Source organism: Nuphar pumila, unplaced genomic scaffold, assembly GCF_984573655.1.
Source record: "Nuphar pumila unplaced genomic scaffold, dmNupPumi1.hap1.1 HAP1_SCAFFOLD_216, whole genome shotgun sequence".
Taxonomy (NCBI): domain Eukaryota; kingdom Viridiplantae; phylum Streptophyta; class Magnoliopsida; order Nymphaeales; family Nymphaeaceae; genus Nuphar; species Nuphar pumila.
The window spans coordinates 1-18,589 of NW_028323224.1; the positions used below are offsets into that span (position 1 = coordinate 1).

At 51.0% G+C, this 18,589-nt stretch overlaps 1 protein-coding gene and 1 pseudogene across 2 annotated transcripts; one reads left to right on the plus strand and one right to left on the minus strand.

Moving 5' to 3' along the window:
• Positions 1-4,191: 4,191 nt before the first annotated feature.
• LOC149810742 (uncharacterized) lies at positions 4,192-6,779 on the minus strand (annotated as a pseudogene). Its single transcript, XR_016429057.1, has 3 exons — positions 6,543-6,779; positions 4,995-5,135; positions 4,192-4,545 (listed from the first exon to the last, which is right to left on the minus strand). The product of XR_016429057.1 is annotated as an uncharacterized LOC149810742 (transcript).
• A 588-nt stretch (positions 6,780-7,367) lies between these two features.
• On the plus strand, positions 7,368-10,748 carry LOC149810743 (mitogen-activated protein kinase 4b-like). The gene is made up of 5 exons (XM_089994135.1): positions 7,368-7,481; positions 8,262-8,341; positions 8,854-9,136; positions 9,618-10,079; positions 10,398-10,748. The coding sequence occupies exons 1-5, from the start codon at positions 7,368-7,370 to the stop codon at positions 10,746-10,748; spliced, it is 1,290 nt and encodes a 429-aa protein (XP_089850261.1).
• Positions 10,749-18,589: the final 7,841 nt, after the last annotated feature.

An 18,589-nucleotide genomic window follows, 5' to 3' on the forward strand; every position in this document is an offset into this window, starting at 1 on the left:
AATCTTATGGTTACTGTAGAAAGCCCAGAAGATAGACATGATGATGATGATGATGTGAAGCTGGTTTTGCAGGTGCGGGAAACCCTGCCATATGGTCCAACTTTGGCACAAAGGCCTTAGTTGACCGACTTCCGGACCCTGGGCTGTACCACCAAAGCGTTCACCTTCAAATCAATAGGATCATGCCTAAGCAGCTTTCCAGTGTGCCCAGGACACTGATGGTTGGAGGAGTTGCACCTCAAACAACAGTTCCGCCCTGACGAATTCGACGACTCTCAAGTTATCATTTCTCAAACTTCCGGAACCTTTGTGTTGATGTTTTGGTTCCCTTACATGGACATGAGGCCCTTGCCTGCCGGCGGCATGCATCCATTGAACCATGTCATAGCACATTGCACGAGTTTCCCTCATGTCAGCAACCACCCACACGGCGAGACGGACGGCATCATCAAGCAGACAAGAGCGCAGTGCCAGTGAACAGAAAGCAAGTACAGAAAGGAATGCTTTTGGAAACAACCGCCAACTGGGTCAGTGCTACGCCGGCCAAACGATACAAATTGAAAGGGGACACTCAGAAACGAGGCCGCATGGGGACGGGAGGGCTGCGCACTGCCAGAGGAGACCTGCTCGCCCTTCAGCTGCCCCACATAAGTGCTGCCAGAGGCCGCCAACCACCAGTGGCGGATACAGAGGCCGCCCACCATCAACAGCACCACAAAGCACACCACGCAGAGGTACATTGCAATACACGCTGAGGTCGGCAGCGCGAGGAACATCTGGATCAGGAGCAACGAGTCACCAAACCGACCGCCCTCCTTGCCGTGCTGCGATCTCTGGTAGCGCTTCAGCTCGCTCCAAATCTGCAAAATTGCAAATCAACATCAATGCGGTTCACTCAAGACTCAGGCTGTGTCTTCGGCTGAGTGTCCGCACATCGCGCTTTGGTCACGAGTCAGTCCCTCGCAAGGGCCAGGGTTGACACGTCGGTGCACTGCCTTCCTGTTCATCACCTTTTACGACACTACCGCATCTGCATGGACATTGACAGCTCTAAGAACTATTGTTGATGCTGAAAGCATAATGGTGTCATTGTGATGCATGTGCTCCCATGCCGCTCGGTGCCAGCCATCTGACGAGTCATTGGCAACACATACTAGGGGGGTATGGCGTTCTTTGAGATGATCTCATCTTACAAAGCTGGACTCAACGCAGCCGACGAAGCCATGTCTACCTCACGTTACGTTGACATCAAGTGCCCTTCATGCCATAGACAGGGAGATACAGTGCTGCAAAAAAGGCAACGCCATGAGAATTGTCGGAGACGCGCACAGAAATGTTCAAACGCATGGTGGACGGCGTCAGGAGAAAGCTCCTTGTCTCCGTGGCCACCGTTCACAAGACACTGCCTTCAGGAGGTCCTTCAGCGGCTTGTGCGTCCGGGAGATAGTCCTATCCCATTATATATAAATCTGCTTATGAGATAGTACAATCCCATGTGTGTGACGGACGCTGCAAGTTCTACGGATTCGTGTGAGAGTCGAGGAAGGACCTAGGCTGAATTTGAACTCTGAGAAGTGAACAAACACTTGACGAATGGCGGAAAGTCGTATGGAGACCATGGATTGAGATTGAACAGCATGTCATGAGAAATAAAAAGATGTCGCGCACCTGAAGGGCGACCCCACGCTGGCTATGAAGAGCAAAGCCTAGTATGGGAAGAGCGTACAGCATTGCAATGACAACCCAAAGTAGGAACAAGAGGAAATAGCGCATGTTGCCCCTTCCCACGCAGTTGTTGAGGAACGGGCAGTGGTGGTCCATGTCCACGACACAGCGGCCGCATACTTTGCAGTGATGTGTGCCTGGGGGCTTGTGGTTCTTGCACCTGCGTGTCGAGGCATGCATGTCTCTTGCCATCGCATACATTTCAATAGGCCTGAACCGAGCATACAGAAAAAGGGACTTCCATGCCTACAAACCTACATAAACCTGCCCAATTGTACATGCTGTCCGGGCCGCCTTGACTTGTGCCTTAAGTAGGTTCCAGGCAATTCCAGGTGCCACTTGAGATTCTTGCTTGGGAGATCATTACCATCTGCGCCCGAGAAACAAGCAACCCGAGAAGACAACACATAGCCTTGCAAGGCCGCAGGTCGGGGCGGAGGCTATTACAACGGGGCATGATTTATTTCCAAACAGTTCCGGGTGCATTCAATCAACTCACACTTGAAGTGACCCCCCTCATACCATGTCCGCATCCACAACTTCCAAGGTGAGAACTCAACAACCTTAATCATACTGTACAGAACACCGTTTCAATGCTTCGCAGAAATTGTACCAACATCTCATTTTGTAGCCAAAATGTTTGCTTGAGCAATGTTCAAGATCCGGGAGCTCTTGAGACTGCAGCGTGTGTGACTCATGCTCGCGCTGCATGTAGCACCATGGGCAGTGCACACTGCCGGATTTAGTTAGGTTTTCACTGCTGTTGTACGATTGGGCAACACCCGTTGTATATCCAGGCGTGGTTGCAAGTCCAAAGCAGCGCAGCAGCAGGGCTTGCCCACCCAAGCCGCCCAACAATGCATTTCGCAGGCTGGCTGTGAGATGATAAACACTTTACCCCGTTTGCAGCTGCAGCCTGTATCCGAGCATTATGCTGTTGAAGTCTGTTCACGTCTATGCACCCGTCTAGGTTGCCATGATTGCAAGTATTACAGCAATGAACAAACACTCAGGCGCGAGATCACCTGTGGCTGTCTCGCCCGACATTGGTTACTTTGATCAATACAGTCCAGTACGAAAATAACTCGTTATATACCTTGACTGTATCTAGCATGTATCTGCGGCGCAGTGCGTACCTGCCACAATAGGAGTGCTCGGCGAACCCTTGCTGTGATGGTTCAAGTGAGTAGAAGTCCTCCACCTGGCCTGCTGGACGGGCGACTGCCATAAAATAGTTGAAGAAGATATTGAACTCCAAAGATACTGTGATGAACACGTTGATCCAGAACCAAAAGCCGTTGCCGAATAGGTTCCAAAGCACAGGGTATGTCCCAAATAACCCAATTCCCCCTACCAACAAGCACACAAAGACGATGACCAGGCATCCCAGGAAGCTGACGAGGCCTTTTGCACATGGTAACGAGCATAATTTGTCGATGTTTTTACTGCATGTATGCGCGGCCTGGCCACACCCGCTGGCAGGTTGGTGGCCATCCGAACGAGTGTAGGGTTGGTCTGCTCGTGACAATTTCTGAGGATTGAGAGCACCACACCATCCACACTGCAGACAGCACACATATTTAGTTATTGAGCTCGTAGTCCACGCCCACGAACGCATGCATGCACGACTTCGTCAGTGCTGAAGGGCACGTGGCGCGCCTTGTAAATTGGGGCTGCTAACCCAGTCGCCTTATCAAGTGGGACGATAACTACAGCGCGGCACGCCCAACAGGTGGCTCTATCGGACCCCTGTTGAGCTTCTAGATCTGATCCGTCGGGTACATCTGACCAGTTGGCACCCAGGTCAGGGTTCGACATGCTGCTGATACGTCGTGCATGCGCTTCTAACAAAAGAAGACATACTCTTTGAATGATGAGGACTTTCGAGTTCCGCGCATGCCGCAAGTTCCAGCTACTTCGCCCATCACAGTGCGTCAAGACCCTTACGATGCCAAAACATAAATACCCTGCGACGACATAAGAAAGTGGGTATTGTTAAACAATGATACACAGCCAAATCCAATGGCAAGTCTGGTTTGGCTTGCTATCCTTGCACATAGGGGCGTGAATTCCTGCGTCATGGATGACATCTCAGGAGTGCCCACCACAGACTGTGATGGTGGGCACTCCTGAGGTCTGTTAAATGGGCTTCATCTGCGAAAGTCACTGGCACTTGAATGCCCATGGCGCACGTTACGTCCAAGAATAGCCTGCAAGAGCATCAGAAATTCTCTCATCTCAGAACTGCCTGTTTTTCCGGCATGAAGCCAACCGACCCCCTTCTGCGTTACATAGCCTCATCCAACTCAGCGGTCGAGCGGTCGTCATTCTCCATGGAATTATCTTTATCGGCAGGTATCAGGCACGCTGCCTGGGTTTACAGACTCAAGTGCACGACTGCAGTAGACAGTCACACCATTACACTTCCATTAAGCAACTACATAGCGCGGTGTCATCATCTGCTGGTCACTGGTAGAAATTGTTGATGTAGTCGAGCGCTCCTTGCTCCATGATGATTTTGTCAGCGCGCAACACATCATACATCTGAAGGCCTTCGGCCTTGTTGATCTGCAGCTTGGCAACGTTTTTGCCGGAAACCGACACCTCCTTGTTGTCAGCTGCAGTGATAATAAGTGTGTAATTTGACATGACGTCGACGCCCATGGCCTTACAGGCGGTGACCAATGACTTGGTCTTCATGTCCGGCATTTTGGCCTCGAGGCTGTCCACGACAACAATATCGGCAGCAGCTGATTGGAGGGCGGTGGCCAGCGCCAATCGCCGCTCCTTCTTGTTCATGCTGATGCTCCAATCCTTAGTCTGCAAAAATTTCAACCCTCCAGTCAGTAGCTATCTCACCCTTGCAGAGTTATTCATCACCAGACTGACACCTTCATTGCATGCCTGAACTTCAAGCATCGAAGTTTTGTAAACGAACGGACAGTGCAAAGACAGTCCCCACGCAATCAGTTTCTCGGCGACTGCGAAAAGGCAACATCTGGGCCCCTGCAGGCACAACTTTTGCCTCAATCAACAAGAAAGGGGTCTTGGCTTGATTTCGATTAATTTCCGACGCTTGTTCTTCGATTAATTTCATGGGATCGCGAATGTCCATGTGCATACGCTGGCATGATAATAACAAACACCGTCATATCTTTACACAAACCAATTGCAAGCTATGTAAGACCTGGAGGCAAGCAAAACTCCGAGTTAGGCCGAACCAAAGTTACGCAGGAGTGAAAAGAACAGTGCTGCGGTTGAATGCGCACCCTGGGCCCGAATGAGACACCTCCACCGGGCAACAAGGGAGACCTTTTGGAGCCTTGGCGGGCATTTCCAGTGCCCTTCTGCTTGATGGGCTTCTTTCCACCACCCCTGACTTCTGCGCGAGTCTTGGTGTGGGCCGTTCCCTGCAAAGCTCCAAGACGATGAGCAAGCGTGCACTCAATGCGTTAGGATTCAATCAGACGCTCTGGCTGCTCATGCATAGAAGTTCTGGAAAAAGGTCACAGTCTTGACGGTGCGTCCTCATCGACTTGAATGCCCTGAATGGGGTGTCATTCAATCAGACGCGCTGAGTGGGTGCTCACGCCAAGACTTTCTGGAAAAAGTAACAGTCTTGATAACTTGTAAGGTTGCACGGAGATGGTTTCAGCCAACCAGAGGGGAACTCCAGTTAATACGAGATTTGGGCCACCGCAACTGACTGCTTGCAACGCTTGTGAATGCTATTGCAGCACAGCATTGGCTTCCTATGAGGCTATACTCATCAAAAAGTCAGAAATCTGGCAACAGGTTTGGGGCATGGACAGCTCACCCCCATTCAAACCATCCATGCAATCAGGTGCTCGTCGTGCCGCAAGGGTGCATGCAGCAATGGTTAATCAGCCCTTGCCTCCATGCCTTTTCGTTTGCAAAGAACGGAGAACCAGTATAGCGAGAAAAGAGTCTTGCCAGGACTGCTTTGGATCCCCGAAGTGTGCTGTACATACATAAAGGCTGTGGAGGTTATTGATATGGATGCAATCAAACAATTAGGGATGTCATTCTAGGGACCTCATGGCTAGATGAGCGGCCTGCTGGTCGATGCAAGCTAGCGCCGCAGCTCATAATCACCTTTAGCTCGTTGCCTGTCAGTCTCTTGATAAGCGTTTCCCAGATTCTGTACATATATGAATCACAAATACAGCCTGGGTAAGACTCGCCACGACAGAGTCGGACTTGCCTCCTACCTGGCAGGAGAACCCTGGAAAAGCATGCAACGAGGTGCAAGGTAAAACTATGCCTGGTGAAAATGTACAGTGCACATCTCAGTGTGCACGAGCTATGCTCAATTAGGTTCGTGTCAATTCCCTTCGCGGCCTGTATGTCTGCACAGCTGACACACTTGAGTGTCACCCTGGCACGACAGCGGAGGCCCGATCCCGAAGCAACAGTCTGCCAGCACTTTCAAAAATAGTTGTCGTGCGCGTCCGTCTTAACAAGTATAAAAGCTGAGCGGACAGCGAGCGCAAACAAGCAGCCATTGCCCAGTTGCTCTCCAGTTCCGAGGGCAATCAATAAGTAGCTTCAAGAAGCGCGGTCCACCTCTAAATATCTAATGTGAATAATTTATCAGATTCGCATACTGGGTGCAAATGGACACCCTTGACAGCACACCCTCCACATAAAACACCATTGGCTGCCCATGTGGCTGTGTGCCACATGGGCCGCACGAAGCCCATGTGGCACACAGCCCTGTGAAACGACCAGACGAGCGCACATCAAACAGTGAACATGAGCAAGTCACATAAATATGTTCATAGGAGGATCCGCACCTGTCGTGCATTCTGCCTGACCATAACCAGATATCTGTGCACGACATGGCGAGCAGTGTCGTCACCAGCAACCTTCAATGCCAAGTTGGCTGTACCAGCATCGGATCCATCGAAAGATTTCACAGGAATAACAGCAGGCTCTGCAAGCTTGGACGCACGCAAAGCCACAGCACGAGGTGCTGGGCGAATTGCCAAACCAGGCCTACCTGCGACGAATGGCTTCACCGTCAAAGCCATCTTCGCAACGTGTTGTCCTGACTACAACGTTCGCAAGAACAGTATAGCGAATCAGGGTGCTGAGTCCGAGAAAAAGGAACTCGTAGAAGCAGCTCTGCCTCAAAATGACGCCAAGTAGGTCCACGTGGCTTGGCCGCATTCTGGTCGCTATCTGGAGATACGGCTGGCGCCAAACCTTTTCATACGTCATTGCACCTTCCTGCCATTTTTTACGCGTTTAACTTCAATGGGCGCCTCTATACATTTCAATATGAAACACGTTGGGAACAGACGTGTGCCATCGCATTATCTTTATATGTTCTTTCGCGGTGTGTTGCCCGCTTCCATACCGGTTTTGCTTTGCAACCTGTGAAATCTAGAGAGCGCAAGCAATGCGATGTTCAGTAACCGAACTTCAGTTCCCTCGCCTGTCGCATTTTTAGAATCTCAACTCGATATTCAAGTACATAAAGTATAACTTTAAGTTATTTGGAAGTACTCAATTATCTGTCCATGCTTGGACTGTGAACGTACAAGCCCGTTGTGCCCAGCATCGAGTGAAGTGCGCATCTTGGCGCTCAAGGTGTCGCCTCGATGGTGCAACCAGCGATGACAGAAACACCAACATCCAATCATTCAGAACTTTCGGCAGATCCACAAGCAGAGCGGCGGGATGCCTGCGCTGCTGGGATGCAAGAGACGCCCGACTATCGGACTTTCAAGGCGTGTCCCTGTGATTTTGATTCCCTTGCGGAAACGGAGATCACTTACTGCATTACTTGCAGCATAGAAAATATTATCTCTCTTTGTTTCAATTGCTGCGTATATAGCCGTGTTGGTCGTGACAAGTCAGATTGCGTCGAACACACTGACGAATGTTGAAGGCAATTGACATGGAGCGGCGCCTGCAACGAGTGAATGGCTATACTTGATAGTTGCTTCATTGCATGATTGCATCTTCCCATTATTCTGGTCTTTTGGTCCATGTCAGTGCCACTATAAGCGAATCATGGTGCATGCCAGGGTGTCTACAAACCACACCCAACACAGACCACGTTTAGGGAAATCAGCGGCGTGTGAAGACGTCCAATTATACTAGATGCTATGCATAGCAAGCAATCTTGGCTATTCCAATGGAGTTGCATAGCGTGCAACCTGACGATGCTGCGTAACGATCAGGAAACATGCACAGAACACGAATGTGAACGCAGTTACAGTACCCGTGCCGTAACATTGTGGAACACATTGAGGTCCTAAAGTCTCAATCGCGTCTACGCTTCGTTGCGCGGTTCTTACCGGGTGCTTCGCGGGTGTTCGGCTCATTCCATGGATGCCCTCCGGCGGGCGTGGTGGTCTGTCTTGGTTACCCTCATGCATGTCGGCCCCATTGTCAAGGACGTCTAGCGACATTGATCCTTTCACGTCCCACGTACTGATGACTTGTTCCATAGCTTCCAGCAAGTGACTACAGGGGCAGGCTGTGACGTTACATCTGAACTGCAGGTTTGTGGCAACGACTTTGTCTGTCCGTCATCGTACACACCAATCAAGCCGGTCGGGAAAGGAGCCTATGGGATCGTGTGGTGTGCTGCCATGTCCCATAAATCAGTATTGTTGGCAACAGTCAGTGCCTTACAAGGTTCAAATCCAGCGACAGGCGTTTAAGCGGAAAGGCATAGGCGACTGCACACTCATGAAAAGAGCTCGTCTTTCATGGCTGCTCTGTTGTACATAAAGCAAATGTGTAGTTTTTCATGGCGCCGAAGGTGCGCATTGCGCTTGCCTGTGGCACTAAGAGGGATGAACGACGCACTTGGCGCAAATCAGATCACATGATTAGTGCCATCAACTGTCCCACATATAAAAATATTGATTCCTTGGGTCAGCAGGGCACCTAGAACGGTGACAACAAAAACTATGGCCAGAATCCATCATCCATTACCCAACAGGGCGTACAGATACACCTCCGTATGGATGAAGCGATGAGGCTGTAGTTGCCTAATTGAAACAGCATATTTCCTGGCTTGCCGACTCATTTTCTACCTGTTGTATGTCACAAAAATGGATTTGTTATTCATTCACTTGTGGTGTGCAGCTCGGCAAGGCACAAGGAGACAGGGGACAGGGTGGCAATAAAAAACATAAAGAACGTCTTTGACAATCACATCGACTCAAAGAGGACGATCCGAGAGATCAAGGTGCTGCGGCAGCTGCAGCACGAAAACATCATTGCCATGCGGGACCTCATACCCCCCCCTGATCCCGAGACCTTCAACAACGTGTACGTGGTCTATGAGTTGATGGACACCGACCTCCACCAGATCATCAAATCAAACCAGAAGTTGACGGATGATCACTGCCAGTACTTCTTGTATCAGGTACACTCATGCCACATAAATGTGTGTGCCCAGCACATGGCATGCCCTGGTTGCCTTTTGATGAAGCCTGGAGGGGAGCATGGGGAGAAGAGACTTCGTACGGAAGGACATGCATATGATCTTGGGCCATACACCCGTGCATTGCGATGGCCATTGCGACATCCCCAGAGTATCCACCAGTATATGTTCCAGAAGAAACTCCCCACCAGGGATGATAGTTCCTGGGCACCTGGCTGATAGGTTTTGCCTAACGGCCTGGCAGCGCGTGACTGTCTTGCAGCTCACGTAGGATTTGAGATGCCTTCCGCGACCGTCTGAACAAAACCATGAGTTCCTGCGATTGAGTTGATGCGTCATCCTTCTAGTTCCTTGCTGAGGGGAGTTAAGTCATCCATGTATGCATGACCCTGAGGCCAAAAATGTCATGTTCATCCCTATCTCGAGGGCTGAGGCAACTGTGTGAGGTGCAAGCGTTGTGCAGATTCTTCGAGGGCTTCACTATGTCCATTCTGCGAAAATCATGCACCGCGACCTCAAACCATCCAACCTGCTGCTCAATGCAAACTGCGACCTCAAAATCTGTGACTTTGGCCTTGCTCGCGCCGCCGCCAGCCTAGAAGCAAACGACAACGTCCAGTACACCGAGTATGTCGTCACCCGCTATTACCGAGCGCCCGAGCTACTCCTGCAGTGCCAGGATTACACTGTTGCAATCGACGTATGGTCCGTGGGCTGCATTTTTGCTGAGATGCTCGCACGCAAGCCCTTCTTCCCAGGCAAGGACTACATTCATCAGCTCAACCTCATCACTAGAGTTATTGGCTCGCCCACGGAGGACGACCTGTCCTTCATCAAGCATGAAACTGCAAAGCACTACGTGCGTAAGTTGCCATATTGCGATGCCATACCCTGGGATGACATCTTTCCCAACGCAAACCCTGAGGTGAGCCCTCTCTTGTTCACGCTGGAAGATAGCACTTGCATCGAGGCATGAGTTGCCCAAGAGAGTGCTCAGCAAAACCAAAGGCTCCTCTGCCAATCCTGCCATTTTGAATTGGGTGCGTCCATGCAAGTCCCTCTATGGAATCGACGTTGGTTTACGTTGCCTGTTCACATAGACAAGGCCTGGCGGATAGAGTGCTATCGTTGCCTGTCCATGCCTGCTCCATGCCTGGTCCATGTCTGGTCCATGTCTGTGTCTGTGTCGTTCAAATCAATCCATGCTGTTTCAATGTTCATTTTCACTGCGTGATGGGTGCAGGCTTTGGATCTGTTAAGCAAGATGCTGGTGTTCAACCCGGCAAAGCGCATCACGGTGGAAGAGGCGCTAAAACACCCCTACCTGGGCCCGTTGCACGATGTCAACGACGAGCCAGTTTGTGAGGAGATATTCGACATCGAATATGAGAAGCACCTGCACTGCGCAAATGATGCACGGCGCATGGTCCTTCAGGAATGCACCTCCTTCCACCCGCAGCTGAGTGGCAAGTTGCAAGAAGCCATGGACAAGCTGAGCCGATCTCACACCTCCCCCAGTGACAGTGTCCTTCTATCGTCTTCGTCATCGATACCTACTTCCATGCGCATGTGTTCTCGGCCATCGCCGGCTTGAAGGTCGCTCCATGAGACTGAGGGGCTGTTAAATTTTGTTGTTCTTTCCCCGTTTTTCCCGATTACTTCTGTTTGCTTGTGACCCTTGACTTGTAACATTTCACGCTAGCAAAAACGGTGGAAAAAGAAATGGAGTGTGCGCTACGACATCTTGCCTCTATTGTGCCTCCCTGATTCTTCCTCTCCTTTGCAGTTGGGCGCTGCGCACGCATTCCTGCCCAATTAAGCAAGGGCGAAACCAGTCACAGGTAGCCTTTACAGATGTAAATCACGTTGATGTCCCACACAAACACAACGCACTTATTCGCTTACCGGTAGGACGATGTACTCCAGTTGTCTTTGGCATCGTCCTGAAAATTCTTGGGTCATCATCGAAATGCAGGATGCTGTTGTTAATTTATCAGGTACGGGTCTGCAAATTCGAACTTGCGCTGCTCGATCTGAGAGACCAAGCACGCCCCATGTGAACCTGATTGTGTCCCACCATGACAATTTGGCCATTATCGGCATATCAGTTCTTGCAACACCTATGGCATGAATCTTTGGGCCTGGTGGCGCATGGCGCTACAATTTGGCAGGCACCTCAACTGCCCTCCAGAGGTCTGCAGCGCCTCCGGCGCCAAACGCTCACCTCCTGGCAGCCTGCTCCAACCCTGATGACACAAACCCACCAGCTTGCACGACCATGCTATGACATCTTCAAAGGCATCAACTTCGGGGGCTCACAAAGCCTTTTCCAATACCCTGACTCAACTGATATGTTGCACATATCAGCCGTGGCATAATATGCCACTAGCAGAATCTATTTGAAAAAGACATGGTACGCCTGCCTGAGTGCTTTAGTGAATATGACCTGTCCCTTAGATTCTTTCCCCTATAGTCTCGTGTCCATTCTAAAGATTCTCTCTGGATATAGACGATGCTTCAGAAAGTGCTTGCCCACAAATCGAAAGAGTTCGTGCCCCACACTGCTCGCCACTGACGTTGGATGGCGGACGGAGGCGCAATGCCACACAGATTGAGGCACAGTCTGAAAGAAGCAGCACGACAGCTGTGTACATGTGATGGCAGCCTTGGACAGAGGCATTCCACGAACATTGAGCGGCTTCTATAGAGTAGCTACATGGCACCGATTCAAATCCACATTGTGTGACAGACATTGAAGCACATAAGAAGGTGCAATTTCCACCAAGGGCAACGATGCCCATGTCTCAAGTACTCAATCCTGCTCTCTCAATGCCGAGTTGAGCATTTTGTGGAACCATTGCCGCAGCTGCCTACATAACATAGCGTTTGTTGGCTGGTAGGGGTCTTCGCCATTCGCGGCGGAACCAACCCGAAAGAGAAAAGCAAAGTGATGGCAAATCAAAGAGACGGCAGATCTTCGCGCACTCATGTCATACAGTAATAATCATGCGACTGCAGTTGGTACATAATGGCCTTGCGTACAGCGCCACAAAAAATAGCTGACAGCACCAATTGGCCATTCTGAGGTCCAGTTCGTCCAGGTTGAAAAGGATCTATGGCAACAACTATGGCAATTGCAGGCTACACGAGAGAACTCGTCCCTAGACGCCCTTGAGACAAAGATTTAATGAAAAACAAGTTCTAGGCAATCCATTTCTTTGGCAATCGAGTTCTTTAGAAGCCATAAGAAAACATATTTGCAAAGTTCTATTGACTTTTGTCGATATGGACGTCTATCTCTAGAGAAAGACATCCAGCTTTGGAAACCCAGAAAGTGCCAGTGGCACTAGTCAGTTCTTTAGGAAACCAACAAACTTCGGCAGCTGAGAAGGTCCAGTCCATAGGTACCATGTTAAAAAGCATCTTGTTTCATGCGAAACAGCTGCGATTCAACATCCCCGCTGCCTGCTCTAACCTTGCTCCTCAAACCTGTAGTGTAAGCCCCCCTGCAGTTAATATTGAGTTCCATGGGCAGCTTACTGACAGTCCACCGAAGCAGGGTCAACGCATATTCATCCCGAGGATGGTCAACATACAGAGTGAGGCCCTTCAAGGAGATGCAGCGCTCCAGGATCAGACAAAGCGGACATATGTTCTCCAGGTTCAGTTTCATACCACGCAAGGTCAGGTACCCCAGGTGCATGCACTGGGGCAGCCCCACAGCAATCTCCAAGCGCGTGCTTGCTTGCGCCGGTTGTACACCGTCAATGCTCGCAAGCGTGAGCACAGCGGGAGCGTGTTCGCCAAGGCTTGAGGCCACTCTTGCCCATCATCGCCCATGCAGTTCACAAATTCAAGACTTGTGAGCCTGGAGCTTATTGGCAGCGCTCGAAATGCCGGCAAACGAGGTCCAACCCGACAAGAGCTGGCGCTTTGGAAGCTCCAGCGCTATGCTTTCCATGCTTTCAGGCCTGGCGGAGAACAGGTCCAGTTTAAGGCATTCCAGGTGTTGCATATGGGGAAGACTCTCTGCCAAAGCTGACAGTCCTGCGGGGGATATATGAATCCCCTGCAGTGTCAGGCCCTGGAGTCCAGTGTTCCAGAAGGTCGTTTCTGTATGAAGGACTCCCTGGCAAGTGCCTTTGAGAATCGAAAGCTTGCGGAGACTTGGTAAGCTGACAAGCGTCTCCCATTCGCTCGGTGCGCTCAAGTCCCTGCATCTCAGCGAGTGCAGGGACGGGCACAAAGTTAGCGCTCCACGGAAAGTGTGCAGCCTGTCGAAAGCTTTCTTGGGATTGAGAAAGCCCAAGTTCAAACTCCTCAGCGCCGGCATTGCAGCCATGGCGGCCGCAAAGGCAACACCAAATGAGCGTGTCACTTCCAAGTTATCACGTCCAAAGAGTGACAAGTGACTTAGGTGCTGACAGGCCGCCAGGCTTGCCATGATTGTCTCACACGCCGGCTGGCCGCCCGGAGACAAAAACAGGATGAGGTCCGTGAGGGCGGGGCACCGAGGTAAGACGGTGGTGGCAGCGGAGATTTCGTGCGGACATTGGCGGTCTTCTGATGGCAGGTGTAGAATGATACGCTTCAGATGTGGAAACAGCGCAGCTCTCTCGATGTCGCGCACTCCAAAGCCTGGGGGCGCTTTGGGAGCTGAGGCAGAGTTGACAGCTCCAAACTGTATGCATACCTCCTTCGCTCAAACGGCTTTGGTGAGCACCTCGAAGAGCTTGCAGACGGGAGCAAGCTTTCGGCGTGCGTGCCAGCCATGCACTTGTTTTGGCGTCACCTTCCAAGGCTCGCCATTGCTGTCCTGGGAAAGGCTAGATTCGAGCGCCTTGAAGATGCACTCCAGCAGGGTAGTATCGAGACTGTATATGGAGGGGCCTTGAGGCACAGCGCCTGCAGATGAACAAACGACAACATCAGCATACACTCTGCAATGTTTTGTGTTGGTCATACGCCTTTCGGTCATGGCCTGCAATGAGTTCTTGGAGGGGTAAGCTGCCTGGCTACTACAAGCGGCAAGCTGAAATGGCACACATGGCACTAAGATTGCTCGCCTTTAGCAGTACCATTGCAATGACTGAGCACTTGGGGCGCGCCAGGCATAGCTGCGGATGCTCGTCTTCCCGCCTACATATGCAGTGTTTCACAAGACCCTCTGATTTTTGGGGTCCAGATACTCGAAAAAGCACGAGTTTTCGCAACGAAAATTGGGGGTGGAAACCCGTTCTGGCGAAGCACTGTACGGACGTGTTGCTAGAACAACAACCAATGGGCACCAGACTTGCCACGTCGAAGCAAGCGCTGGCAGGGATTAAATTCCCCAATGGAAAGCCCAGCAGTTTTAGCAACGCTTCAGAAAGGTTTTCCGCCGCACAAATGGATCACTGCATTCTGCTCTGTTCTCCGAAAGCATCCAAACAATTCAAAACGTTCAAGTGTTCCCGAAACTTTGAAACACTTCGGGACATGTAAGAGGCAGCACAGTGGCAATAAGTACCCTCTGCCTTCCAAATCAGAGTTGCAATTGTAGCTGAGGCCACAACCCTCCAGTTCATGCAGAAATGGAGTCCAAAGTGGTATCAATGTCACGTGGGCACAAAGGACAGCGAAGCAAAGCGCCTTCCCCAGCAAAGCTCCTTTGAGACAGTGCAGAACAATGATCTTGGTCTTACCAACCTTGGTGGAGCCCGCTATGACCATGACAAAGAATGCTCAACCAATTTAACGAAGAATGTGGTAGGAGCGACGTTTCTCGTCTGATTTACACAGCCACCTGTGTATGGTCAAGTAGTTTGACTACCCTACGACATTTCAAGATCCGCCAACAGCCCTGTCTTTCAAGGCCTCCTGTGTGCTCATGTGATGTCAGAATGCAACGTGAATTGTGTGACAGGGTGACAGCTGTCACGCAAACTCTCTCATGCTCCTCTGTCTCACAGAACCGGCACCGAAAACCAAAGCATTTAGCGACGTGCAAAACATACCGGTCGTACGGTACCCATTTCCGAATCGATTGGGTTCGTGCGTTGGAATCTTGAGCAAGCAATTTTCCAGTGTGCTGAGGACACTGACGGATTGAGGAGATGCTCTGAAAACCAAACGTTTGGTGTCGTTGGAATGTTCTTATTCGGTTCCATTGTGATACGATGCCGCACCTTGAAGGAACCTGCGGCCGTCCCAGGCAGAGCGGAGGTGCTGGAGCTTGTATGTGTGCGCCGCCTGCAGCACGGCCACCTTCTACTCGGCCGCGTCTTTTAAGCGGGAGCTCCAAGCCATGTCGACGGCGCTCAACCTGAGCTTCTCAGTCTGCAGATCGTTGATGTAGCGCTTAGGGAAGCGTGTCCCACTCAGCTTGGCGGCCGGGCGCGTCTACCTTGAAGTCCTTGGGGGGGGGGGAGGTGAAGCGGTCGAAGGCTGGAGGCCATGGCTGGCGATGGCTGCCCTGCAAACTTCGGGCCACAAAGTCAGGCTGGACTCGTCATACATCGATAAATCGTCCGCGGTCGGGACAGGCAACCCTGACAGACACGCGCGGCCGCTAGCAAGCCAAAGCTCGGAGAGAGCGGTACATCACAAGCTACCAATGAGCTTGTGGGAATGGGCATGCACTCAAACACCGCCCCTGCAGCTAACTCAGATAAAACCTTCTGCTAGGCAAGGCAGCCGTAGTAACCACCGCATCCCCCTGCTCTGCAACCTTGGGTCTGCAATTAGCCTAGACGCGCGTCCTGAAAAGTGTGGGCTGTGTTCGCCTGATGCACAAGCTGCAGCTGACACGGCGGCGTCCCTGGGAATCCCTCGTTGCGCTGACAATCTCGCAGCCGCTGCAAACCGGGTTGGCACCTTCATCATAGCATTTGCACAAAAGAAGGCGGACACCATCTGCAGCAGCATTGACAACATGCCAGACACTCCGCCAGCGCCAACTGACGTTGCCACTCCGTCACGGAGGCATGGATATCAGCACCTCCACCGCCCTGACGCACAGGCGTTCTTTCTATCTGCGGCGGTAGCCAATGTTGATGACGATATTTCATATGCCGACATTGATTGTTCGGCTGTATGCAGTTGCTCCTGTGATCTGGTTGGCGTGTGGTGGCAGGTATATGGTGCTGTGCGACGCCGTGAATGGGCTCGATGTTGATGGACTGTGGCATTGTGAAAAGGCTTGGTTGTATCGTGGGCCAAACTTCCATCATGTGCATGCATGTATGCGTCTCTCTTGGGTTGTGGACATCATGTTGCCAGTCAGACATTGGTACGTTGCCACCCTTTGTGTTGATGGGCTTTAAGGAACGCAGGGTGAGGGGCATTGTGTACTTGCCAGTCATTTCATAATTTGACTGTTTCTTCAGATCTGCCCTGATTGTCTTGCCAAGTGCCACATTCATCCCTTTCGTTGGCGTGTTCCATACGACTTGATGTTTGATGCTCAGGTACCTTGCAGTAGTGCTGCTTGTGGGCGTGTTGATCATGGAAGCGCACAAATCCATGATGCATGTTTATAGTTTTTGCTACTGTGGCAGCACTGGCACTGGGGGTGCGACAGCATTACTTTCCTGGTACGAGCAGTCAATGACTTACAAGATGTCAAGAACACCTGCGGAATAATAGCCTCATATCTGAGGGTTAATCACTGGCACCGTGCCAGCAACGGACATGGGACGCATAGCTAATGGAGAAAGAACAAAACATAGAAAAGAATGGATAAAAACAGTCATAATTTTGCGCTGATTTGCTCAAGCCCCTCATAACTGACGTGTGAAATGCATGAAGCGCAACCCAAGTGCATGTGCTGCGCAAACGCTACATCTTTCCATCATATTTGTCGAGAGATATTCCAGTCCAGCCTGAATCATGGTTGCAATCATAATTGGAGTGTTGATCAGCACTCACAACATGCTGGTGTTATTTGCCCTTGTATTGAAACCAGGCATCACCCCCAGGTCCACAGGGCTGTCACAGAGCGGGGCAAATGTCTTGTACTGCTCGTATGAGCTCTTGAAGCCAGTGAACTCGTTGCAGAACGTCACCATGCCCACCCACCACCCTCGCACGAACTTCGGCATCTCAGTCATTGCGAGGCCCGCCGCAGTCCTCAGCAACGTCATCTGCAGAGGGGGAATGTGACTGAATCCTGAGTAGTGCTGTGATAGGGCGCCTAGATTCTCCCAGAACCTATCCGCCGGTAGCTTGTTGGTCGTGTTCTGCAGCACAGGGCGGAAGTGGGTCCCTTATCGACAACAATATAATGTCTAACAGCACATTTGTTACAGTGCATCCATTTGGATGTTGACACATGCACAGGCAGGCACGGTAATCTGAATCTGGGGATGGGGCCGGTGCCGATGCAGGAGAACTCCAACCCCTGATGACTGCCTTTAGCATACGTGCATGTAGCATATATGCATGCGTGTCTGGTTTGCGAGGTTGCAGCTGGCCAGCCCTTTGACTGTGATTGATGTAAATCAGCTAGGTGACTCCAGGTTGGTTCTTGGCTTGCTGTTCACATACAGATTCATATAGAGTTCTAAACATCTTCAGTACTAGCATCGTTCAGTTGTGAACAACACTAGAACTATCTGATGATAGCTGTCTCTCAACAGAAGATTATAGCCTGGGTGCATGAGGGCTGTTGATGGGTGAGCTACCTTAACATGCGATGGCTTCTAGGGTTGCGCAGTAGTTGGTCAATACCTCCTAGATAAAACAGCTTTTCATACCTGCAGATGAGATGGCAACGCTGGGAATGTGCGGATGGTAAATCGCGCGAGGTAATCTGAGTCCAGGTTGAAGAACACATGCTCAATTCCCCGTGGTACTTCCAGAGTCTGACCTGTCTGCAGCTGATGTAACGTCCCCTGCAGCATAGGTGCTCTTTTCGCCCTTCTTTGCAACATTGCAAGGCTGATGCACTCATTGATGTGCTCACGAACCGAGAAGGTCAACAAACAGGTCTCCTCAGCCACAGACTGCAATTTTCACAGACCCATGGACTGGCGGGATCCAGGATGCCATGAAACAAACAGGGCCGTTCATGATACAAATAATGGGTATCGAAGCGAAGCCTAAGGAAGAACAGCCAGACTGCCAAGCTTGTTGAGACTGCTCTCTGTCAGATAGGCCGGAGATAGGCTCTAACGACTGAAGGGTAAGTAATACCCGCAATCCTACAGTCCCCTCAGGCTCCAGCATGTATGTACAGTGTACCGTATTAGGTCCATAGAGAGATCTCATGTAACTTCTCAACAACACTTACATGCATGGCCATTCCAAACCAGCGTAACAAGCAATCCTGGCAGACCATGTGACTTGACTCATCAACTGCGTTCGTAGTGCACTATAGCTTTGCATCCTGTTGTTGAGCAACCAGTCATGTGTAGAACAGCACCACCACAGCACCCCCAAGCTCTCAGGTGTCCA